This window comes from Pan paniscus, chromosome 7, assembly GCF_029289425.2.
Source record: "Pan paniscus chromosome 7, NHGRI_mPanPan1-v2.0_pri, whole genome shotgun sequence".
NCBI lineage: Eukaryota > Metazoa > Chordata > Mammalia > Primates > Hominidae > Pan > Pan paniscus.
This window is the reverse complement of record NC_073256.2, coordinates 40943656-40969423: the sequence shown is the minus strand read 5'-3', so window position 1 is coordinate 40969423 and position 25768 is coordinate 40943656. Positions and strand designations below refer to the sequence as shown.

Genomic DNA, 25768 nt, shown 5'->3' with positions numbered 1-25768 from the left:
AAAAAAGAAAAAAAAGAACAAAATGGCCTGGTGCCAGTAGAGGCCAAAATGTCTACCATCAAAGCTTTATAAACATTCACAACCCATCAAACAACAGTTTGAAATCTTGATTGATCACCTCCCCTAAATGGTAAATGTTCCAGTTTAGCGGACGAATGATCAGAAACAGAGATTAAAAATTGAAACAAAACTGAAATTACACTACAAATTGCTTGCAGATGCACAGAAAAGCACTTAGTACTTGCAAAACAGATAAACTGAACCAAACCAAACCGCAATGTACTGTGCATCACAGGCCATCTAAGCTCAAACCTTATTTTTTTTCTTTTTAAGAGACAGGGTCTCCCTCTGTCACCCAGGCTGGGGTGCAGTGGCATGATCATAGCTCACTGCAGTCTCCAACTCTTGAGTTCAAGTGATCCTCCCCCTCAGCCTCCCAAGTACCTAAGACTGCAGGTGTGTGCCACCACACTCAGTTAATTTTAATTTAAAAAAAATTATTTTAAAGACTGAGGTCTCACTAAGTTAAACAGGCTAGTCTCAAACTCCTGGCCTCAAGCGATCCTCCCATCCTAGACTCCCAATGCACTGGGATTAGAGGTGTGAGCCACTGTGCCCAGCCTCAAACCTTTATTAATATCAGCTCACTCATACCCATATGTTCTAGTACCACAAACTGATCTAACAGTAAATCCTCAGGGACTTATGTGTCCTAGAGGCAAAACTACTGGCTGTTCCAGCAACTCACTCAAATTACATATTCTAGCCAATCCCTGCCCAGACTACTACCTTTATCCTAACATTACTCTGTGACTAACAGCTCCTAAAATCCTGTATGTCCTCTTTCCTAACTCTATCCTTTTGAGAGGTCCCACAGCTCTTCTGATGTATGTTATTCCTTCCTGCAGCAAGCTAAATCAGTGTAACTTATTTTTGACTACAGATGTTTTCTTGGTGGTCTTTGGTGGTGAGATTTAACAGTCCCATGGCAGGAAACTGGTGGCTGACAGTTAGGGATAGGAAGACTTTTTACCACATACCTTTTAAAATGTTATGCCATGTTATTCTACTATTTAGTTAAAAAATACATAGAATTAGACTTTAGAGATGTATATAATACTATCTTAAATTAATCGACCAACAGTAATATTACCAACATCCAATACTGCTGGAACTTACCCAGGAATCAGAGTGTTTTGGATATCAGCAGACAGGAAAATTCACCACCTGCTTCTACAATTCTAGAAAACCAGCCAGCAGTTAGGGGTGGTAATTAGCTTCATATCTAATGTAAACAAACTTTTATTATACTGTGTATTTATATTAAAAATCAAGTTTAAAAACCCCTTATCATTAAAAACAAACTTCATATGTGGAACTATGTTTGCTAAATATGGCTCACAAAGTGCTGTAAATAAAGTAAAGATTTTCAGCCGGGTGCGGTGGCTCACGCCTGTAATCCTAGCACTTTGGGAGGCCAAGGTGGGCGGATAACAAGGTCAGGAGTTCGTGACCAGCCTGGCCAATATGGTGAAATCCTGTTTCTATTAAAAACACAAAAATTAGCCGGGCATGGTGGTAGACACCTGTAGTTCCAGCTACTCGGGAGGCTAAGGCAGGAGAATCACTTGAACCTGGGAGGTGGAGGTTGCAGTGAGCCGACATCACACCACTGCACTCCAGCCTGGGCAACTGAGCAAGACTCTATCTCAAAAAATAAATAAATAAAGTAAAGATTTTCTTTTTTCATTTTTAGAGACAGGGTCTCTCACTCTGTCACTCAGGCTGGATGGTGTGCAGCTGCTTGATCATGCCTCACGGTAGCCTGGAACTCCTCAAGCAATCCTCTCACCTCAGCTTCCAGAGTAGCTGGGACTTCAGACATGCACCATGACACCTGACTAATTTTTAAATTTTCTGTAGAGACAGGTGTCATCATGTTGCCCAGGCTGGTCTCAAACTCCTGGCTTCAAGCAGTTCTCCCACCTCAGCTTCCCAAAGTGCCAGGTTTACAGATGTGAGCCATTGCACCTGGACTAAAATAAAGGTTTTCATGCTATTTTTTAAAGTTTCGAAAGTTTTGGCCTGGGAATGGTGGCTCATGCTTGTAATCTCAATGCTACAGGGGGCCAAGATGGGAAAATCACTTGAGGACAGGAGTTTGAGACCAGCCTGGGCAACATAGCAAGACTCCACCTCAAAACACACACTCACACACAAAAAATTCTTTGAAATTTTCAAGCACAGAATTTACAAAAATAGAATGGGAAAGTATTATCCATGTAGTATCAAGTATTGATTGTAAACATTCTGCTAATCTTTCAAACTATCCTATCTTTATTTAAAGATTTTTATAAATCAAAGATAATATACACTTGAGGCAAAACAATTTTTTAAAAGAGCACAAAACAAAAAACAATAACCACCACAAAAACAAAACTCTTAGAATCTCACCAGCCAAAGACAACTACTGTTAAGATGTCAATATATATCTTAATATTTTAAATATGTAAATACATTATTTTATAATCAGTTATACTATATAGACAATCTTCTAATGTTTTCTTAATTTAGTAGTAAACTCCACTAACGCAGTATAGATATTTTCTCCCATTCTGTGGCTTGCCTCTTCATTTTCTTAAACATCTTTAGAAGAACAATTTTTCAAAAGTCCAATTGTCAGCGTTTATGGTTCATGCCTTCTATGACCTATCTAAGAAAATAGTCTACCCCAAAGTCACAAAGATTTTTCCTATATTTTCTTTTAGAAATTTATAAAAACTTCACCTCCCCAAGACCATACCTCCTAATACCATTACATTGGGGATTAGGATTTCAACATACAAATTCTGGGGGGTCACAAACATTCAGACAATAGCATTAAATAATCTCTTGTACTTCTTCTTAATACATATATCAAAGTAATGTGACATGAACTAATGAAAATAATCTCTGAGAGGTCACTAAAGTTTAAGTCCAACCAACAATGTAGGCATAACGTGACAAATAATACTCACATGCAAGATACTCTCTCATGAAAATGAAAGGATTTTACACAATTCTAGATAAACCACCTATAAGTTTATCTCTTTAAACACACACACACACATAACAAAGTGATAATAATGAAGTGGTTATTAGTGGGAACCATGAATCTAATCTTACATACAAAATCATTCAAAAACTTCAGGACTTCAAATATTGTTAGTTACAAATTATAACACATATTTCACACATGCATTGCACTAAAGAAAAGTAAGAATTTTGCAGCTCTGTATTAAAAAGAGAATAGAGATTTAAAAAATAACAAATCACTAAAGTGGTCTGGGCACAGTGGCATGTGCCTGTAATTCCAGCTACTTGGGAGGTGTAGGTGGAGGCGGAAAGATCACTTGGGCCCAGGAGTTCCAGGCTGCAGTGAGCTATGACTGCACCACTATACTCCAGCCTGGGCAGCAGTGCTAGACTCTGTCTCAGGAAAAAAAAAAAAAAATTACAAATGTATATTTCTGGTGTCAACTTCAATATGTAAAACACATAATGTCACGTGCTACTAACACTTCTTCATAACAATGAAACATTTTATTCATATCATTCTACTTATAGTTGCTGACTTCCTTAATTTGATTTAAAAGCAGCAAACTTTGAAGAAATTCACTGACCACAATTAACACTCTTTTCTCAATAATAAGAGGTAGGAAAGACTGTGTATAAAATCATCAACTCCTCTGGTTTCTCCAACACCAGTTGGGGAGATTTACAATTCAAATCTAATTATCCAGTGTCCTCCTTTGAAACACTGAAAGAGTGTACATTACCAACTGAAAAACAAAACATTCCATAACTAAATATATCTAAGTTTCTATAGGTAGCCTTCCTAAAACCCTAGCTAGTAGTGATATATATATATTTTTATTTTACTTTATTTATTTATTTTTATTTATTTATTTATTTATTTTGAGACGGTGTCTCGCTCTGTTGCCCAGGCTGGAATGCAGTGGCATGATCTCGGCTCACTGCAACCTCTGCCTCTCAGGTTCAAGCAATTCTCCTGTCTCAGCCTCCCAAGTAGCTAGGATTACAGTTGAGAACCACCACGGCCAGCTAATTTTTGTATTCTTAGTAGAGACAGCGTTTCACCATGTTGGTCAGGCTGATCTCAAACTCCTGACCTCAAGCAATCCGCCTGCCTCGGCCTCCCAAAGTGCTGGGATTACAGGCGTGAGCCACCGAGCCCAGCTGATATTTGTTAATAGTGAAGTTCTAAAATTTGTATCAAAGAGCTAGAAGGATTCTTTGAGTAACGTTTGAAAGTGCTAGGGAAAAAATACTAGAGCAGTAATTATATTCTAGTTAAATAACTAAATGTTTATCTGGTACCTACTACATGCTCACATTGTATGGGTAATGTGTGAAATATACAAGTTGTTTTTGTGTGGTTTTTTTTGTTTTGTTTTGTTTTTGGTGAGACAGAGATTTACTCTTGTTGCCCAGGCTGGAGTGCAATGGCACGATCTCGGCTCACGGCATCCTCTGCCTCCCAGGTTCAAGCGATTCTCCTGCCTCAGCCTCCTGAGTAGCTGGGATTACAGGCATGTGCCACCACGCCCGGCTAATTTTGTATTTTTAGTAGAGACGGGGTTTCACCGTGTTGCCCAGGCTGATCTTGAACTCCTGACCTCAGGTGATCCGCCCGCCTTGGCCTCCCAAAGTGCTGGGATTACAGGTGTAAGCCACTGCGCCCGGCCGAAATATACAAGTTTAACACATTTATTCTACCTTGAAGAATCATATGCTCTAGTTGAGTAGAATTCGCATAAAACAAGATATAAACACAGAATAGTTAAGCAGTATATTGTATGGTTCAGACTGTAAGTACGGAAGATTATAAAGGGGGAAATCAACGATAGCTACAGAAATCAATTAAGGGTATGAGAAAGTTGAGACTTGGGCTGGGTGCAGTGGCTCATGCCTGTAATTCCAGAACTTTGGGAGGATGAAGCAGATGGATCGCTTGAGGCCTGGAGTTCAAGAGCAGCCTGGCCAACATAGTGAAACCCTCCCTATCTCTACTAAAAAACACAAAAATTAGTCGGGCATGGTGGTGTACACCTGTAGTCCCAGCTACTCCAGAGGCTGAGGCAGGAGAATCACTTGAACCCAGGAGGCGGAGGTTGCAGTGAGCAGAGATCCATCCTGGGAAAAAAAATTCTTAAAAATAAATAAATAAATAAATGAAGATGGGACTTGGGCTGGGTCTTTCAGAAGTTCCAAAGCCACTTCCACACTTTTAGGTGTTTGTTACAGCAGCACTCTATTCTTGGTACCAAAATAAATAGAAGGTATACTAAAAGGAAGGAAGGAGAAAATTTCAGATATATATGTAATATGCTGTATATTTTTAACGAAATATTTCAATATTACAGAGTATTGAGAGAGGGGAAGGGATGGAGGGGGAAGGAGGGAAGGAAGGAGGGAGGGAAGGAGGGAGGGAGGGAGGGGAAGGAAGGGAGGGAGGGGAAGGAAGGGGGGAAGGAAGGGAGGAAGGAAGGGAGGGAGGGAGGGAGAGAGGAAGGAAGGAAATAAATCACAGCTGAGAATCATTCTAAGCCTATGCATCCAAGAAGTCTTTCAGTGTTCCCAAATCTAGCTTTTTACCATGTGTCAGCTGCTTTCAGATTACCTGTATTTCATTAAAAATTATTTAACAATGCTTCCAAATCAGAAGCAAAAACCTTAATCAAACCAGGTTTGCACATGATTAAAAACAAAGGCAAACTATAAAACTGAGTTTCCCCTGGAGAAGGGGGACTGGTGTAGCTATACAGGGGAAGTAACTAAATCTTGTGGTTACGGTACTGTTGAGTACCCTTATTGTGCTGGTAGTTATGCTACCTATATGTGAAATTGTGTAAAGCTAAACACACATACACAGACAGGAATGCATGTATAACTGGTGAAATCTGAACAAGCTCTATGGACTGTACCAATGTCAATTTCCTGGTTTTGGTATACTACTGTGTGTGGTGGTGTGGGATACTGACACTGGCAAAGAGAGGGAAGGGAGTTAGGGGAGAGGTGTTTGGGACTTCCCTTTACATTTCTTTATTTACAACCTCCTGTGAATCTATAATTATCAAAATAAAAATTAAATAAATTTTGAAAAACTAAGTTCCTAAAGTACACTCAAGAAATTCTGCAACCTTTTCAAGATCAGATTCTGTATGCTACTACAATATACATTGACTACATAAACAATATGTATTTTCAGGTAAACACAAGTAAAATCTGATGTAGATCTGCATAAATGAGAAACAGCCACATGGGTTGACCTGCGGTGAGTATGAAACATAAACCTTAAAGGTTATTGGCCTATAAGCTATTATTTTTAGATTATTGTGGTAGTCTTATCCTCATGGGACACTAGGATTTGCCTAAATAGCTATCTCTGTTCACTGCTTTCATTCCTATTTTAAGCCAGCAGTCCTGCCCTACTTTTTCAGACTCATTTCCTAATCTACTCACCTGCCTTGCCAATCATGAACAAGCACTGCTAAATAAGTTACATTAAATATTATTACCAAAAGTATTATGTGCCTTTTCAACTGTTCCTCACCAGAACAAGTGACTTTAGTTCCATGATCTGATCAGCTTCTTTGAGATTATTCCTCTGGTCTTTGATAGTCACAGAACTCACTTTCAAAGTATTAGCTAAAAACTGGCCCTCCTAGAACCAACTAAGTAATAACAGTCACAGAACTCACTTTCAAAGTATTAGCTAAAAACTGGCCCTCCTAGAACCAACTAAGTAATAACCACCACCAGTCACAGTCAACAGAAACAATAACTTCTATAGTGGCATATGTTTTCCATAAAGCAGTGCAAAGTAGTTAAAAATAACCAACTTGCTTCCATGGAGAAACCCACCAACTATCTTTATTACTCCAGCCATTCATTAAAATCACTCTATTTTAAACTTCCACAAAGCCTTAGGTCACAAGAAAAAAACATACGTAGGCACACACATAAAAAAACACAAAAGTCTTACCTCTTCAGGCCACTAGTCACAGTCAGATTAAACATTAAAGGATTATCAATTTATAGATCAAGGGAACAAACATTTCACACCAGGTATTGTCTACAATTTAGTCACCTGCTCCTTTTGCAGTGGGATTAGTCATAGGTCACTACATAGTTCTAAATTTCTGTGACATTTTTGAGAGGCTATTATATGCTATACCACATGAGTACTTTTCAAGCAGTATTTAACCCTTCTAAGCATAACCAGAAATGTGCTCCATGTAATAGAAACTCGTCAAATATTTATGAATACATCACTTCCAAAATTCTATCTATACTATAGAAAAGGAAAATTTCATCATTTTTCTTCTTAAGCATTTTAGGTTTAAATCCTTTCTTTTTTTTTTTTTTTTTTTTTGAGATGGAGTCTCACTCTGTCGCCCAGGCTGGAGTGCAGTGGCGCAATCTCGGCTCACTGCAAGCTCTGCCTCCCGGGTTCATGCCATTCTCCTGCCTTAGCCTCCCGAGTAGCTGGGACTACAGGCGTCCACCACCACGCCCGGCTAATTTTTTGTATTTTTAGTAGAGATGGGGTTTCACCGTGGTCTCAATCTCCTGAACTCATGATCCACCCGCCTCGGCCTCCCAAAGTGCTGGGATTACAGGCGTGAGCCACCGCGCCCGGCCTTAAATCCTTTCAATATCTAAGACTAAAGTTAGAAAACAGTCATGTGCCACATAGCAATATTTCAGTCTACAAGACTATATATATATGACAGAGATCCTGTAAGATTATAATGGAGCTGAAAAGTTTCTATCACCTAGTGATGTTTTCACCTGTCTTAACATCACGGCATAAGGCACTACTACTCACATTTGTGGTACTGCCGGTGTAAACAAACCTACTGCACTGCCAGTCATATAACGATAACAAATATGTTACTGGCTTATACATTCACTATACCACCCTTTTAATCATTACTTTAGAGTATACTCCTTCTACTTATTCAAAAAACAAAAACAACAAAAAAAAGGTAACTGTAAAACAGCCCCAGACAGGTCCTTCAGGAGGTATTCCATGAGAAGGCATTGTTGTCATAGGAGGTGACTGCTCCATGCCTGTTAATTCCCCTGAAGACCTTCCAGTGGGACAGGAGGTGGAGGTAGAAGACAGTGACATTGATCATCCTGACTCTCTGGAGGCCTCAGCTAATGTATGTGGTGTGTGTTCATTTTTAACAAAAACGTTTTAAAAATAAGAAATGTTTGAAATCGTAAAAGCTTATAAGAATAAGGATACGAAAGAAAATATGCACAGCTATATGTGTTTGTGTTTTAAGCTAAGTATGAGTACAAGAGTTAAAAAGTTTAAAAATTTTTAAGTTTATAAAGTAAAAGTTACAGTAAGCTAAGGCTAATTTACTATTGAAGAAAAATATTTTATAAATTTAGCATAGCCTAAGTGTGCAGTGTTTGTAAAGCCTGCGGTGTTGTACAGTAATGCCCTAGGCCTTCACATTCACTCACCACATACTCCCTGACTTACCCAGAGCAATGTCCAGTCCTGCAAGCCCTATTCATGTTAAGTGCCCTCCACAGGTGGACCATTTTTTATCTTTAATACTGTACTTTTACTGTACCTTTTCTAGGTTTAGATATGTTTAGATACCCAAAGACTTACTGTTGTGTTACAGTTGCCTACAGTATTAAATAGAGTAACATGCTGCACATGTTTGTAGATTAGGAGCAATAGGCTATATACCATACAGCCTAGGTGTGTAACATCTAGGTTTGTAGATATATATAACATCTAGGTTTGTATAAGTATGGTTAACTCAAACAACATGGGTTTGAACTGCACTGGTTCACTTATATGCAAATGTTTTCAACCAAACACAGGCTGCAAAACCCCATCCTGCAAATACAGAGGGCCAACTTTTTGAATACTCAGGCTCCACAGGGCCAACTTCTGGACTTGAATATTCAGGGATTTTGGTATATGTGGGGGTCCTGGAACTAAGCTCTCACATATACCAAGGGATAACTGTACACTGTACAATGTTTGCATAATGATGAAATCGCCTAAGGATGCATTTGTCAGAACTCCGAATTATTAAGCAACTATGTAAGCGTGACTATATAAAATACAGTACTCTTAAATCTTCATTTCACATGTCACTTAAAGTAAAATAGATCTGCTGTCAAATCTCGCCAAGATCCAAGATTGATTTATTTTTTAAATAATAGCTAACATTTATTAACCACCCACTATGGGCATTATGCTAAGCACTTTACATACAATATGAGATGTAATCTTTAAATTCTGAGGTAGGCACTATCTCCCATTTTACACCTGTGGCAAGGAAAATAAATAACAAAGCTCAAAGGCCACACGGCTGGTAATCAGCAGAGTCTGTACTCTTTCTTACACTGTCATCCATAAAATAAGCTTCTTATGCTTGCACATACTTAAATATTTACTAAGCACCTAAGCGTGTGTTAAGCACTGCATTCAGCATTAAGGATACAGTGGTTGCCCTTAAAGAGAGGAGTTTATTGTGAAGAAAGGACAAGAAAATATTTAAAGCGATTTGCAAAGCAATGAGATTGTTTATGGGAGCTCATAGGAGACAGTAATTCTTATGATGATGATGATGATAGCGATGGCGGCAGCAGCACCTAACATAACACATATGGAGCACTCACTATGTGCTTGCCACTGCAAGTTTCATTATCCCTCTTCTACACATAAAGAAATGCAGGTAAAACAAGTGTAAGTGATTTATCCAAGGTCATGCATCACTAAAAGAATTTGAGCTGGGCATAGTAGCACATGCCTGTAGTCCCAGGCATGAGGATGAAGCAAGAGAATCACTTGAGCCCAGGAGTTTGAGGCTGCAGTGAGCTATGATGGTGCCACTGCACTTCAGCTGGCTAACAGAGCAAGACTCCATCTCCTTGAAAAAAAAAAACAAACAGCAATTTGAATCCAGGTATGTCTGACTGAAGCCCATGTTCTCAAACCATTACTCTCCACAGCTTCTTAGCAGAGAAGAAAAAGCTTCTCAGAAGTCCCCTTGGCTAAATCTTGAAAAACAAACAGGAGCTGGTCAAGCTGAGGGACAAGATTCTACGCAGGGCCAGGCACAGTGGCTCATGCCTGTAATCCCAGCTCTCTGGGAGGTGGGAGGAACACTTGAGGCCAGGAGTTTGAGGCCAGGCTGGGCAACATAGCAAGACCCTGTCACTACAAAAAAGTAATAAAAATAAAACATTTAGCCAGACATGGCAGCACACGCCTGTAGTCCCAGCTACTCGGAGGGATGAGGCAGGACGATCAATTGAGGCCAGGAGTTTGTTTGAAGCCACAGTGAGCATTGATCGCATTACTGCACTCCAGCCTAGACAACAGAGTGAGGCCTTATCTCTAAAAATGTTAAAAAAAAAAAAAAAAACCATTATGCACAGAAACAAAGAGCCCATTCACAGATATAAAACATTCTAGGACGACAAGTATGACTTCTTATTCAAAGTGCTTAGGACCAGAAGCATTTCAATTTCAGATTGTTTCAGATTTGGGAATATTTGCATATACATAATGAGATGTGTTGGGAATGGAACCCAAGTCCAAACACAAAATTCATTTATGTTTCATATACACAGAATGTGAAGATAATTTTATAAATATTTTTAATAATTTTGTGCACAAAATAAATTTGCGTACACTGAATTAGAAAGCAAATGTGTCACTACCCCTAGCCACCTACGTGGTCAATCTGTGGTTGCCTGGACATCACCATCATGCTGCGCATGGAAAAGATGTATCACAACCGAAGGGGGCTGGGAGGGTCTTTTTCCCTTGGGGACACTGAAAAAACTTTGGGTTATGTCCCCAGGTTTTGATTACAACCCATCACATGAGGTCAGGAAAGAAAGTGTCCACTTGTGGTGTCATCTGGCACTCAAAAAGCTTCAGATTTTGGAGAATGTCAGATTTTGGATTAGGAACACTCAACCTGTAGTATTAAAGTAGGCTGGGGGCCGGACACAGTGGCTCACGCCTGTAATCCCAGCACTTTGGGAGGCCGAGGAGGGCAGATCACCTGAGGTCAGAAGTTTGAGACCAGCCTGGCCAACATGGTGAAACCCCATCACTACTAAAAATACAAAAACTAGCTGGGCGTGGTGGCATGCACCTGTAATCCCAGCTACTGGGGAGGCTGGGGCAGGAGAATCACTTGAACCTGGGAGGCGGAGGTTGCAGTGAGCCAAGATGGCGCCACTGCACTCCAGCCTGGGAGACAGAGTGAGACTCTGTCTCAAAAATAAATAAATGGGCTGGGCGCGGTGGCTCACGCCTGTAATCCCAGCACTTTGGGAGGCCGTGGTGGGCAGATCATGAGCTCAGGAAATCAAGACCATCTTGGCTAACACGGTGAAACCCCATCTCTATTAAAAAAAAAAAAAAAAATTAGCCGGGCGTGGTGGCGGGTGGCTGTAGTCCCAGCTACTCAGGAGGCTGAGGCAGGAGAATGAATCCGGAGGCGGAGCTTTCAGTGAGCCGTGGTGGCGCCACTGCACTCTAGCCTGGGTGACAGAGCGAGACTCCCGTCTCAAAAAGTAAATAAATAAATAAATAAATAAAGTAGGTTGGGGATGAGGGTTGTGAAATGAGGAGGAAGAAATGGAACACAAGCCTAGAGAGGTTTAGCATGCAGGGTACTGCCCATCAACAAAGAGTTTATCCCACAGGCAGGAAGTGCTCATGAAGGATTTTGAGCACAAGAATGACCCTTGATATTGTTCACAGATCACGATGACAGCGTGGACAGACTACATAGTCTCAGCAAGAGGCTCCTGCAATGGCACAAGCAAAAGGTGTGAGAATAGGATGAAGTAGAGGATATGTACAAACCAAAGGTTCACAGCATTTAGTCTGGTGGGACTGGACATGCAGTAAAATGGAGAAGAAAGAGTCTGGCCTGATTCCCAGGCTGGTCATCTGAATCAGTGACTAAATGGGTGAGTGGTGCAATTAACAGGGATGAAAAATACACTTAGAAAATCCTTTTTTTCCCCTCTAGTCATTAGTGTTAATATTTACTTTATCCCACTACCACCCTTTTTTTCACTTCAGTCTCTTCAATAAAATTAAAAACATAGCTATTCCACTTTCCACATCATCTGTCTGGGTAATATTTGGATTTTCTATGATTTCAGAATAGGTTTATAAGTCTATTTGTTTTGGGTTTTTAAAACATGGTCATCACAGCCGGGCGCAGTGGCTCATGCCTGTAATCCCAGCACTTTGGGAGCCCAAGGCGGGCAGATCACAAGGTCAGGAGTTCAAGACCAGCCTGACCAACATGGTGAAACCCCTTCTCTACTAAAAATACAAAAAAAAATTAGCTGGGTGTGGTGGCGCACACCTGTAATCCCAGCTACTCAGGAGGCTGAGGCAGGATAATCACTTGAACCCGGGAGACAGAGGTTGCAGTGAGCCGAGATTGTGTCACTGCATTCCAGCCCAGGCGACAGCGAGACTCTGTCTCAAAAAAAAAAAAAAGAAAAAGAAAAGAAAAAAAATAACAGTCATCAAAATAGTCTTGCTGTCCCATTAATGAAATTGATGTCAACTGCTCCACCAGTTTTCAACTATCCCTCTTCTTTTTCTTCATTTTATGTCTTTCAGTTCTCTGGCCCTTCTAGTTTGCCCATCTTCTCTCTACTTCTTAGTTAAGTACCTTTTCTTTCTCCATACTGACTTCTGTATGTTTTTCTAACCCCCATCATGCAGCTGAAACCACTACTTTTTCTGCTAAACAAGCTGCCTCCACTTCACATCACCAATAATATTCTTTAAGGCTCATTTTCTTCTTTTCAGCTTTCCCCCATTAAGACACTATGGAATCCTCAAATATGATGACAGCCTTTCCTAAACCTAGCTGTAGCTGTTTTGGGGCATTTCCTTTTTTTTTTTTTTTTTTTGAGATGGGGTCTCAGTCACCCAGGCTGGAGTGTGGTGCTATCTTGGCCCACTGCAACCTGCAACCTCCACCTCCTGGCTCAGGTGATCCTCCCACCTCAGCCTCCCAAGTAGCTGGGTCCACAGGTGCAGGCCACCACACCTGGCTAATTTTTTATATTTTTTGTAGACACGGGGTTTCACCATGTTGCCAGGCTAGTCTCGAATTCCTGAGCTCAAGTGATCCAGCCGCCTAGGCCTCCCAAAGTACTGGGATTACAGGCATGAGCCACTGCGCCCAGCCAAGCCATTTCTTCATTGTACTTTTTTTCTCCCTAACTTTTTTTCTTTTTTAAATAGAGATGGGTGCTCGCTGTGTCACCCAAGCTGGAACACAGTAGTGCAATCATAGTTCACTGAAGCCTTGGAACTCCTGGCCTCAAGCAATCCTCCCGCTTCAGCCTCCCAAGCAGCTGGGACTATAGGTGAGAGCCACCATGCCTGGCTGTCCCCAACTTTACATTTTGAAAAACTGAAATCTATTTAAAAAGTGAAAGAATCATAAAATGAACACCCATATGCTCTTACCTAGATTCACCATAGTAAATGTTTTGCCACTTTCACTTTTTTCTCTACAAATGATTTTTTTTTGAACAATTTAAAAGCAAATTGCAAACATCACGACATTTCAACATAAATACTTCATCAGGTATTGCCTAAAAATAAGATCATTTCCCTATATAACCATAATACCATATAGTCACATTCAAGACATTTAACAATGATATAGGCCAGGCATGGTGGCTCACACCTGTAATCCCAGCACTTTGGGAGGCTGAGGTGGGCAGATCACCTGAGGTTGGGAGCTCGAGACCAGCCTGACCAATACGGAGAAACCTCGTCTCTACTAAAAATATAAAATTAGCCCGGTGCGGTGGTGCATGCCTGTAATCCCAGCTACTCGGGAGGCTGAGGCAGGAGAATCGCTTGAACCCGGCAGGCAGAGGTTGCGGTGAGCCGAGATCACACTATTGCATTCCAGCCTGGGCAACAAGAGCGAAACTCCATCTCAAAAAAAAAAAAAAAACAAAAAAAAGGTATAATATCATCTAATATATACACCATATTCAAATTTTCCCAGTTATCCCCAAAATGTCCTCTATGGTTTTTTGTTTTCTTAATCCAGGCTTGACACTGTACTTGACTGTCATTTCTCTTTCAACTTCTTTCATCTAGAACAGTCTTCCTGCCCTTTTTGTTTCATTTTGTTTTCACCACTTTGAAATTTCTAGAGTTCAGGCCAACTGTCTTGTAGAAAGTCCCACAAACTGGATTTGTCTGATTGTCTACTATAACTAAGCTCAGCTTAAATTAAACACCTTTAGCAAGAATGTTACATAGGTAATTACTGAATGAATTCTTCAAACATTTCTCAGTGTTTGTTCATTTAGAATTTCAGTCTCTTGGGCTGACATTGTCTAGACACTGCAAAAAAACCTTCATGAACTGTTAGCAATTAGTAAATCTAGTAATGATCATCAAAGAAATACATTATCTTGTCCAGCCATCCAGTATATCTTTCTGTGCCCAATTTAAAGATCCTGGTTACCAAGTTAAACCCTCTTCAAACAACAAACGAAGACTCAAGAAATTAAAAGACTTCAGGATAATCTAAAGTGCCAACAAAACAAAATTGAATATGGGGAACTAAAAGTTCTCTCTACATTCATCTGGATAACCAGATAGAATATAAAGATAACTAAGAAAGATACCACTTAGGTTAGGTTGAAAGTTTTAGGCCTCAGTTTTGAAATGTAAAATGCTGCTAAATTTTAACATTAAGACTATAAAAGGCAGGGCACAGTGGCTCACACCGTAATCCCAGCACTTTGGGAGACAAAGGCAAGAGGATCGCTTGAGCCCAGGAGTTCAAGACCAGCCTCAACAACAGGGCGAAACTCCATCTCTATAAAAAATACAAAAATTAGGCCAGGCGCGGTGGCTCACGCCTGTAATCCCAGCACTTTGGGAGGCCGAGACGGGCGGATCACGAGGTCAGGAGACCGAGACCATCCTGGCTAACACTGTGAAACCCCGTCTCTACTAAAAATACAAAAAAAAATTAGCCGGGCGTGGTGGCAGGTGCCTGTAGTCCCAGCTACTCAGAAGGCTGAGGCAGGAGAATGGCATGAACCCGGGAGGCAGAGCTTGCAGTGAGCCGAGATTGCGCCACTGCACTCCAGCCTGGACAACAGAGCGAGACTCTGTCACAAAAAAAAAAAAAAAAAAAAAATTAGTTGGACACGGTGGCATATGCTATGCCTGTGGTTCCAACTACTCGGGAGGCTGAGGTGGATCACCTGAGCCCAGGAAGCTGAAGCTGCAGTGAGCCATGATCGCGCCACTGTACTCCAGCCTGGGCAACAGAGCGAGACCCTGTCCCCCACCAAAAAAAACTATAAAGGGGCATTATAGTCTAGTAATGATTGCACCAAAGGATGGTAATGATTCTAAGACATCCCTTTATTCCCATTAGTCATTTAGCAATTAAGTAGCAGCAAAGTTCCAAAATGACTACAAATCCCAGAATTAAATGAATAATTTTGTCTCTAACAGAGATATGTCTAAAAATCAGCTTTTTTTTTTTTTTTTTTGAGACAGAGTCTTGCTCTGTCACCCAGACTAGAGTGCAGTGGCGCAATCTCAGTTCACTGCAACTTCCGCCTCCCAGATTCAAGCGATTCTCCTGCCTCAGCCTCCTAAATAGCTGGGACTACAGGTGTGCACCACCATGCCTAGCTAATTTTTGTATTTTTAATAGGAACTGGGTTTCGCCACGTTGGCCGGACCTCAGGTGATCCACCCACCTCGGCTTCCCAAAGTACTGGGATTATAGGCGTGAGCCACCACGCCTGGCCTAAAAATTAGCTTTTTCCAAAAATGTTACCTTAATAGAAAGACATTCAATTCCTAGTATCAAATACTGCTTAGGAAAAGGTCTTTAATTATTTCACTTTAAGTAATGAGTCCTTAGCATTTTTCTCTCAGAGTCCCTTGTTTTTTTCACTTTACAGTAAGATGTGATTAGTATGTTACTTTACAAATATGACGTTAGACGCCAGAATAATGGTTACAAGTGTCATATTTTCCCCACTGTTGCCCATTTAGGGATGGAAAGCAGTGACTGAACTTGAACTGATGCTTGTTTCTGGGATTCTGGTAATCTATTTATTTTGGTTGAGTGGTTACATGGGTATGTGGGTGCTAAATTTGTAAAAACTCACTAAGCTGTACATTTATAATTTGTACATTTTCCCATATACACTCCAGTAAAAGTTATGGTACACTAAAAATTACGTAAGGCAAAAAAAATTTTTAATCCCATTTTAAAATGCAATAAAAGAGAGAAAGCTTAATTATCAAATGTCAGACCATAAATAAAGCTTTGATCATAACCAATAACATATAGGTAAGAAAGAATACTTTATCCTTGCTCAAAAAAAAAAAAATTAAGTGTTTAAATTAAGATGCCCTTTCAGAGGTTCCAGATTTCTACTCAGATGTATGAATCTCGATTAGCACTGATTTTGAATGTTTCAAAAGTTTGGCAGCTTGTTAATCACAATGGTAAACGAAGCATAAATTAAACAAATACTGTTGACAAATCCAGAAGATATCAACTTTAAAACATATTCACATTGAAAATTTACACTTGAAAATGTTTCTTCTGGGTTGGTATTGTATCAAGTGACTAATGTGTCCCCACTGAAAATATAAAGAACCAAAATATTAATATAAGCACTTTGAAACCATTTCCATGCTGATTGAAACCATTATGGAAATATTTAGGTAAAATTATAATATTTATGTTAAAATAATATGAAATATTTGCATAACAAAAGCTTTAATATGTGTGATCCATTTTCCTTTGAATTCAAAATATACCTGCAGATGGAAACACACAAAGGTATTAAAAGCAGTTATTTCTGCTGGGAAGGAATATGAAGTCTTTCTTTTCTTCCCTTTCTGATTTTCAAATTGTATAAGTAGCAGGATTAAGCTTATATTTAAGAGAAAAAATTTTAAACCCTCGGTAAATCCATTATGGATATAAAAAAGGGAGAGTGGGGGGAGAGCTGTGGAAAGAAATGAAGTATAGGTACCAGAGATTGAAATCAGGTTTAGGGTATATTTGTGGAAATAGCAATTTTTGTCCACACTAATATTAAAATATTTTAAGAAAGCCAGAAGCACCATATTCCCAGTGCCACGATATTAAAGAAACAGTAGCCTGCCATGTGTGGTAAAAATGGTACAGTACTCTGTGAATACACAATATATTTGAATTCTAAGAGAAAGGGAGAAATGTATCAGCACCTTACTAAAAAGAAATCTGACTTTTCTGTTAAACCCCATCTGGCCATCAAGTAACAAAATAAGACAATGGATTCTCTATATTTGTCATGTAATTCCTACTGAAATTTCCTTGTTGCTTCTGAAAAGATTCATTCCAGGGAAATAAACTGCTTTTATAAAAATCACTGTCAAAGAAAAAACATGTCCTTAAACAGGAAAAGGAACTTGGAAACTAGAAAAAAAAATAAAGCAGACAGAATATCACAATTTAATCATTTGGATTCCTAGTTATCTGGCTCAGATACCAGTCATGGTGCCCCAGCGCATATAAACTGCTCTAAAGGCTCACAGAAATGCTACTTTTAAAGCAAAGAAGAAATGAATGAGCAACCTACTAGGGCTCATTGCAGATGGCACTCAATAAACATTTAATGAATGAGTAAAACCATAAGAAGGTTTAAACATAAAATAAACACCTTCAACAGATAGAGAAGAAATCTGCTGCCTAGGGAGTACCAGACAGAACTGTGCTGATCTCTTCACATTGTTACCGACGAGATTTCACCCACATATCCATTATGCTGTGGAATAGGTATTCACCTGACTAGGAACAGTTTTGTAGCTTATAATTTCACATACTTTCTGATATTTTCAAATGTTAATGATATCTCTACTAACCACTTCTGTAGTAAGCGATCTATTACCAACCTATTATCACGTCTCAAAGAACTACCTTAACTTGACCTTTCACATGCTTTATGTCACTTGCATGACCCAGGCTTGACAGGGAAGGTATTATTAACCCTATTTTACAGATGAGTTTTTTTTTTTTTTTTTTTTTTGGCTTGAGACTGAGTTTCACTCTTGTCGCCCAGGCTACAGTACAGTGGCACAATCTTGGCTCACTATAGCCTCTGCCTCCTGGGTTCAAGTGATTCTCCTGCCTCAGCCTCCCAAGTAGCTGGCATTACAGGTGTGAGCCACCACACCCAGCCACATCCTTCAATTTAAGAAAGCTGCTATTTAAAGGACACCTAAAATACAAACCTCTCCCACATACCCACTCTTCCCCAAAATTTGCTCAAACAGAACAATTAGGTACACTTTAAAGTTAACAGGAAATGACAGAAACAAAAATAGCTGGGGTGTGGTATCACCTCTGAAAAAGCTTTCAAGCTGTGAATAAATGCAGACAGCTGTGACTAAACAAGATAGCATCAGACCAGGGTTTAGTACCCGTTACAATGGACCTTAGCTATGCACATGTGACACCTCATTTTCTTCAACTATTTCAAACTCTGGAAAACCCTGAAAAAAGCACCATAAGTCATCATGAAGCCACAAATGCTGTGGTCAAGCTCTTATGCCGAAGTTTTTATATAGGAGAGAAATCCATACATTCTAAGGACCTGAAATTATTTCTATTTCATTTATTTAAGAGCAGTCTTAAAAGTACACAATATTCGGTAATTAATTTTGGTAAAGAACAAATTTGCATCCTGCAGGATATGATGACAGTGTTTATTTAATAATAAGCATGCGTAGCAATAAACCAGCCCCTGCATTTTTTTTTTTTTTTTTTTTTTAGAGAGAGTTTCACTCTGTTGCCCAGACTGGAATGCAGTGGCACCATTTTGGCTCACTGCAACCTCCGCCTCCCGGGTTCAAGCAATTCTCCTGCCTCAGACTCCCAAGTAGCTGGGATTACAGTGCCCGCCACCATGCCCAGCTAATTTTTGTATGTTTAGTAGAGATGGAGTTTCGCCATGTTGGCCAGGCTGGTTTCGAACTCCTGACCTCAGTGATCTGCCTATATGGGCCTCCCAAAGTGCTGGGGTTACAGGCGTGAGCCACCATGCCTGCCCCTAGCCCCTGCATTTTAACTTTTTTATTTTATTCCATTTTATTTTACAATATTTATTACTATATTTAAGGGTCATTTAAGATTTTTAATCTTCTTTTGATCTTATGGCATGTTATGGTGGAAATTACATGGCACAATGGTGATTTGATTGTGAGATTCCTGAGGGCTGCACTAAGCTTCACTAAGATCCTATTTATTCTGACTTGACCCACAGTTCTGGCTTATCTGGTTTCCCTGCCTACTTCAGCTAAGACGTAGCAGATTAGAAAGCAGTTAAGGGCATATTTTGACAGAAAACAATACTGGAGAGAGAAACTAAAAGCAAACAAAACACTGAACTGGTATAGCATTGCGAAGTCATTTTAGTACAGGACGAAACTGCTAACAACTTTATACAGCAGAACGCACCGGCCATATTAACAGCACAGTACAGAAATTAATGTACATAATGACCTTGATTCCTCAAAAAAGGTTATGTTAAGTACACTCCGAATCTTAAGAGAGGGCTATATACTTCTTATAGGCTATACACTAATAATATGAAGACACATTTAAATGGTCACAATAATTTAGCTGTTCAGGGGATAATGTCAGTTAGATGAACAATTCAGTTAAACCTCTAACGATAGCATACAAATGCTAAGCAGATAAATCTCAAAAATCCCATTATAATTATGTAGTACAGATAATTAACATTTATGAGGCTGATTTGGGGAGAGAGGGGGGAAACCTAAGTTATACACTAAAATTCTTCCCCCTCCCTGAACACGCCATAAGGCGTTTCACCTTTTAAAAATGTATTCCCGTCACTAGTATTAGTTGCCTTTCTCCTTCTAATACCAAAATGAAAAAGAAAAGTATCTTAATAATTTTCCCCACTGTCACGCTAACCCCTGCATCCAGAGGCCACTAACACAGCTGGTCTAAGTCTATTCCCTTCTTACAAAATAGCGCTTTCAAACCGATTGTTAATCTCAGAGAGAAGGGTTGTGCCTAAGACTTACGGCTGAATAAAAGCAGCACATAAATTAGTGGTTATGTGTAATCCATCTTCTTAGTTTAAAGGCAGAAACAACTATAACCTAAAACTCTACAAGATTTAGAAAGCAAAGAGCCCTTTACATTTTGTTCTTATAACAACAACAGAAATCTAACGCAGGTACACATATGAATCAGAAAACGTCATTCTCCAAGTCTTTATAACCAAAGGGAAAATAAAATACCATTACCCTGTCAAGAGCTCCGTAAACTTATTTTAAACATCATATAATGGATTTATCTGACTTGCTCATACTAAGTTTATTCCAGTAATAGCAGTGACTTGCAATGATCTAGAGAAAGCGGGTCAAAAGGCACATGGTATACGTCCTAAAAAAGGGTGGGGGGCGGATGTCAAGAAAGATCTAATCTTAAATATCTTACTTGGAAGAGTCGACTCCCTGCTCACACCACCCCTGATGGCTTCCCCCGAGTCGTTTCTTAAAGAGAAAAAAAGACAGGGATCCGGGCCCTTCGGGGCGGTGGGAGAAGTCCCCACTGCACCCTGAACCCTTCGGGAGGGAACTTGGCACTGACGGCCAGGCACCTGACCAGGTGCAGCAGAAAACGCCGGGTCCGGGGGGCTGCTCTCGGAGGCTGCCGCCCGGCCCTGTCTACACCCCTCCGAGCCCTCCTAGGGTGGGCGCAGCCCGGCCCCAGCCTCCCTCCGCCCCGAGCCGCCGCCCAGCCGAAGGCCGTTTCCCGCGGGTCCCAGAGGAAGGCCCGGCCCGCCAGGCACCTTTGATGACGCGGTCGGTGGTGGAGAGGTGGAAGCGCCTCCCGGACATGGTCCCCTCGGCCTCCTCCAGGCTCCAGGAGCCCGCCGGACGTGCGCCTACGCCGCGGCCGCCGCCTTCTCCTCGGGCAGCCTCAGCTGCCCGGAGCCGTCAGCCAGCCGTGCCCGGCCCCGGCTCCTCAGCGGTGTCCGAGCAACAGAAGGGCGCGGCCGCCGCAGCGCGGGCCTCCAACGCCACTGACAGGACGCGGGCCCACCGGCCGCTCTCTTGGGAGGCGCCAGCGGCTAAGGCGGGGAACACCGCTTCGGCAGCGACCGCGACCGCTGCTAAGGGTGGCGACCGGGGCGGCAGCGGCTGCTCGCGGCCCGGGCCCTCGTGCGCGCAAGCGCGCCCCCGAGCGCCGCTCTCACAACTTCCCAGCGGCCCCGCTGTCCTAGCGGACCCGGCCGGGCCTCCCGCCCCGAGCGCCGCCCTCCCCACCCTTCCGCCTTCCCGGGAGGCCGTAGAGCTCGGCGCACGCGCTGCTCTCCGCTCCTCCGGCTCCGGGTCCCTGCTGCTAACCGCCCATTTTCGCTTCTTCTCAGCCAGCCCTCCCCGCAGCCGGCCCCTTCTCTCCTGCCAGCCCCTACCCGGGCCCGGAACATCTGAAACCCGCCCGCGTGGCCCGCGCGACCCGCGCGGGAGGCCGGCCCGGCCATCTTGCGACCCGGCCCTGCGGCCTCGCAGCCGCTCCGCGCCGCCTCCTGGGACCGCCTCGCCGAGAACCCCTGACCTCCCAGTCCTCGCCCACAGGCGACCACCCTCCTCACCTCTGGGTCTCCCACCCGCTTTGTCTCAAGGAGTGTGATCAGTCCGGCCGCGCTCCTTCAGTTTTTGTGGGTCATTCAGCAAACGCACACATTTAAACCCCCTCGCTTCATCTTTCCCGCTTGTTGAGTGCAGTTAGTACACTGAGAAGGACATTCGTGTCCATCCTAGTTCCAGTCCAGTAGCTAGGGCGGTGGGGGATTGGGGGAGCTCCGTTTCTGAGCAAGGCTCTGCTCCCTCCTCACTTTCCACATCGAAGAGAAGGGAGATCTCTGCTCCTGGGACCCCCGGGCCGGACCTCCTCGGCCACAAGAACTGACCTCTTCCTATGCCCTGTGTGTCACCTGCCCAGCTAGAAGCCCCCTTTTTCTTCCCCCTGACACAGTACCTGCCTCCCCGGCCCAGGCTCACTGTGGAACCCCATGGGCAAGTCCGTAGAAACTTAACAGTCTGTTCATCTCGAGGTTGAAAACTAACCTTTATCTGTCCTTAAAACTGTAAGCCTAGAACAGAAACTGGCTCCAACTGTCCTCTCACTGAGTAACTGGCAAAGTCAAAAGGATTTTGACTTTTAGCAATGCAAATGAAATATTGAAACTGATGTCCAATAAAACATATGCAAGTTACAGGCAAAACCAGTCTTAACAATTACCGCAGTGACCAATAAGTAGTTACATGTAGCTATGTAAATTTAAATTAATCCCGTTCCTCTAGGGGACTAGCCACATTTCAAGTGTTCAAGAGCTACATGCGGCTACCTTATTGGACATCCAGAAAATTCTACTGGACAGCTGCTAGGTAAAAGATTATAGGATTAAGCGTAAATCTCCAATAATATGGATTTATGTATAGGCGGTCTGGGGATATATAGTGGAATCAGACCCTGAATTATCCCTTGGAATTTTGACCATAGCTCTTTGATGGTAACCGCAGGAGGCAAAAGGACTTTAGGAGCCGACTAGAATTTGGTTTTCGTTTTCATGATCCTTGAGTCTTCCACCCAAGAGAATTGTTCAGATATCCTGGGGAAACTCTTCATTTAAGAAGTAACCAGAACTCCACGCCTATCAAATCATACCCCTGGGTCAGAGGCTAAAATTCATCTGGAAGAACCTCAACAGGATAGCTAAAAATAAAAAGTTTAAGAAAACATTGCGGGCCGGCAAAAAAGAAAAAAAAAGACCGGGTGGGGTGGCTCACGCCTGTAATCCCAGCACTTTGGGAGGCCGAGGTGGGTGGATCACGAGGTCAGGAGATCGAGGCCATCCTGGCTAACACGGTGCAACCCCGTCTCTACTAAAAATACAAAAAATTAGCCGGGCGTGGTGGCAGGCGCCTGTAGTCCTAGCTACTTGGAAGACTAAGGCAGGAGAATGGCGTGAACCCGGGAGGCGGAGCTTGCAGTGAGCCGAGATCGCGCCACTGCACCACTCCAGCCTGGGCGATAGAGCGAGACTCCGTCTCAAAAAAAAAAAATAAAGAAAGAAAGAAGGAAAGAAAGAAAAAACATTGCGGGCCGGTCAAGGTGGCTCACGCCTGTAATCCCAGCACTTTGGGAGGCCAAGGCAGGCGGATCACCTGAAGTCAGGGGTTTGAAAACAGCCTGGCCAACGTGGTGAAACCCCGTCTCTACTAAAAATACAAAAATTAGCCTAGCGTGGTGGCACATGCCTGTAATCCCAGCTACTCGAGAGGCTGAGGGAGGAGAATCGCTTGAATCCGGGAGGCGGAGGTTCCAGTGAGCCAAGATTACGCCCCGGCACTCCAGCCTGGGTGACAGAGCGAGACTGTCTCCAAAAAGAAAAAGAAAAAAGAAAAAAGAAAAAGAAAAAGAAAACGTTGCAGGCCGGGCACAGTGGCTAATGCCTGTAATCCCAGCACTTTGGAAGGCTGAGGTGGGCGAATCACCTGAGGTCACGAGTTTGAGACCAGCCTGGCCAACGTGGCAAAAACTCATCTCTGCTAAAAATACAAAAATTAGCTGGGCGTGGTGGTGGGCGCCTGTAGTCCCAGCTACTCGGGACGCTGAGGCAGGAGAATCGCTCGAACCCGGGAGGCGGAGGTTGCAGAGAGCCAAGATGGTGCCACCGCATTCCAGCCTGGGCACAGAGACAGACTCCATCTATCTCAAACACAAAACCAAAAAACCCCACAAATACTAACTCGTTCAATCCTCACACCAACCCCATTTATATGATTATCCCCATTTTACAGATAAGGAAACTGAGGCACAGAGATGTGAAGAAACTTGCCCAAAGTCACACAGCTGGTAGGAGGCTTAGTGAACACCATCATCGTCAAGAGACGTGCAGTACCTGAACTTTTTCTATAGCACCACGAACTTTTTCTATAGCACCACGTGGAATATGCGGCATGAGTCCTCAAGCATGGTATACATGAATTTACAGAATCCAGATGTCATTCTGTAGCTTGGCTTTAGCAAAGTAATTGTGAGCAACTTGCAGCCCTGTCCCTTCGTGTCCCCACCCCCACTTTTTTTTTTTTTTTTTTTTTTTTTGAGACGGAGTCTCGCTCTGTCACCAGGCTGGAGAGCAGTGGCGTGATCTCAGCTCACTGCAAACTCCACCTCCTGGGTTCAAGTGATTCTTCTTCCTCAGCCTCCCGAGTAGCTGGGACTACAGTCGCATGCCACCACACCCAGCTAATTTTTTTGTATTTTTAGTATTTTTAGTAGAGATGGGGTTTCACCATGTTGGCCAGGGTGGTCTCGATTTCCTGACCTCGTGATCTGCCCGCCTCGGCCTTCCCCACCCCTTTCTAAGGAGATTCACTCAGTAGCTCTGCCTTTCTCCAAGTTCCTTGCTGGTCCTCTGTTTCAATAGCTGCTTAGTCTTCCAGCAACAGCCAGTGACACCCAACAGACCTTGATACCATCACTTCCAGCTGTGGTCATGGGTAAGTTCCTTCACTTCTCAGGCCTTGCTTTCCTCTTTTGTAATGTGGGGATGATAATATTAATAGGCCCTCCCTGTAGCAGAGGCGGGGATGCCCTGCCCAGATCCCCTTCACCATGAGGGATAACCATCTTCTGGTTGCTGCTGTTTTTGTTTGTTTTTGTTTTTGTTTTTGTTTTTGTTTTAAGAGAGAGATGAGGTCTTGCTCTGTTGCCCAGGCTGGAGTGAAGTGGTGCCATCATAGCTCACTGAAGCCTTGAACTGCTGGGCTCAAGTGATCCTCCTGCGTCGGCCTCTCAAAGTACTGGGATTATAGGCATGAGCTACCGTACTCTGCCTGTTTCTTGAGGGCTGGTGGCTGACAGTTCATTGCTGCCCCTTCTCCAGAGAATTGCCTTAGGTTGAATGGGCACCCCTTCCCCTAAGGAGTTATGACCATCCCTCCCCCAGTCCTAGGGGCAATGGCTATCAGGGCCTCCAGGTCAGACTAAGTTTGCCTCAAGGTAAGAATATCTTTGTGGTACAACTCAGGCTCCAGAGCTTGCTGTGAGAACAGACTGAACTATAGGAACACATTAAATGAGGTTCATTTTATTTGGATGTTATGAGATGGCCCCAACTTGAGATCTAAATACAGTAGTCGGTTAATTTTTCCATTACTATTATTGAATAATACATCCCTTCCCATTGGTTTGCAATGTTTTCTTTTCTTTTTCTTTTCTTTTTTTTTTTTTTTTTCTTTTAATTGAGACAGAGTCTCACTCTGTCGCCCAGGCTGCCCAGGCTGGAGTGCAGTGGCACAATCTAGGTTCACTGCAACCTCCGCCTCCCCGGTTCAAGCAATTCTCCCTGCCTCAGCCTCCCGATAGCTGGGATTGCAGCCCTGCTCCTAATAGTTCTCCTCACTTTCTATCTCTGTGTTTGGAAGAGGGCGTTAGATCCATGGATTTCTCCGGGAGGAAACCAGGTTGGAAAGGCTTTGATCTGTATAAGCTGAGACCACCAGAAACCTTCACCCATCGCATTGGTGCTTTCCCATCCTAGTAGAGGTTTCAGAAGACTTTGG

The 25768-nt window shown here is 42.5% G+C and overlaps 1 protein-coding gene across 6 annotated transcripts in view; it reads right to left on the bottom strand.

Annotated features, from left to right (window-relative positions):
* The window catches only part of PPP3CC (protein phosphatase 3 catalytic subunit gamma), a 100708-nt gene extending 78779 nt beyond the window's left edge, over positions 1 to 21929 (bottom strand). Inside the window, exon 1 of one of the 6 annotated variants that reach the window (XM_034965815.3) lies at positions 21790 to 21929. Coding sequence is in view for 2 of the 6 variants with exons in the window: in XM_034965812.3 (XP_034821703.1) it covers positions 20983 to 21031 (49 nt within the window). In the remaining 4 variants the exon portion in view is untranslated. Of the gene's footprint in view, positions 1 to 20627; positions 20800 to 20982; positions 21710 to 21789 lie in introns of those variants that run through there. The other 5 variants (XM_034965816.3, XM_034965812.3, XM_063607156.1 and 2 more) reach the window with 5 other exon arrangements.
* Positions 21930 to 25768: the final 3839 nt, after the last annotated feature.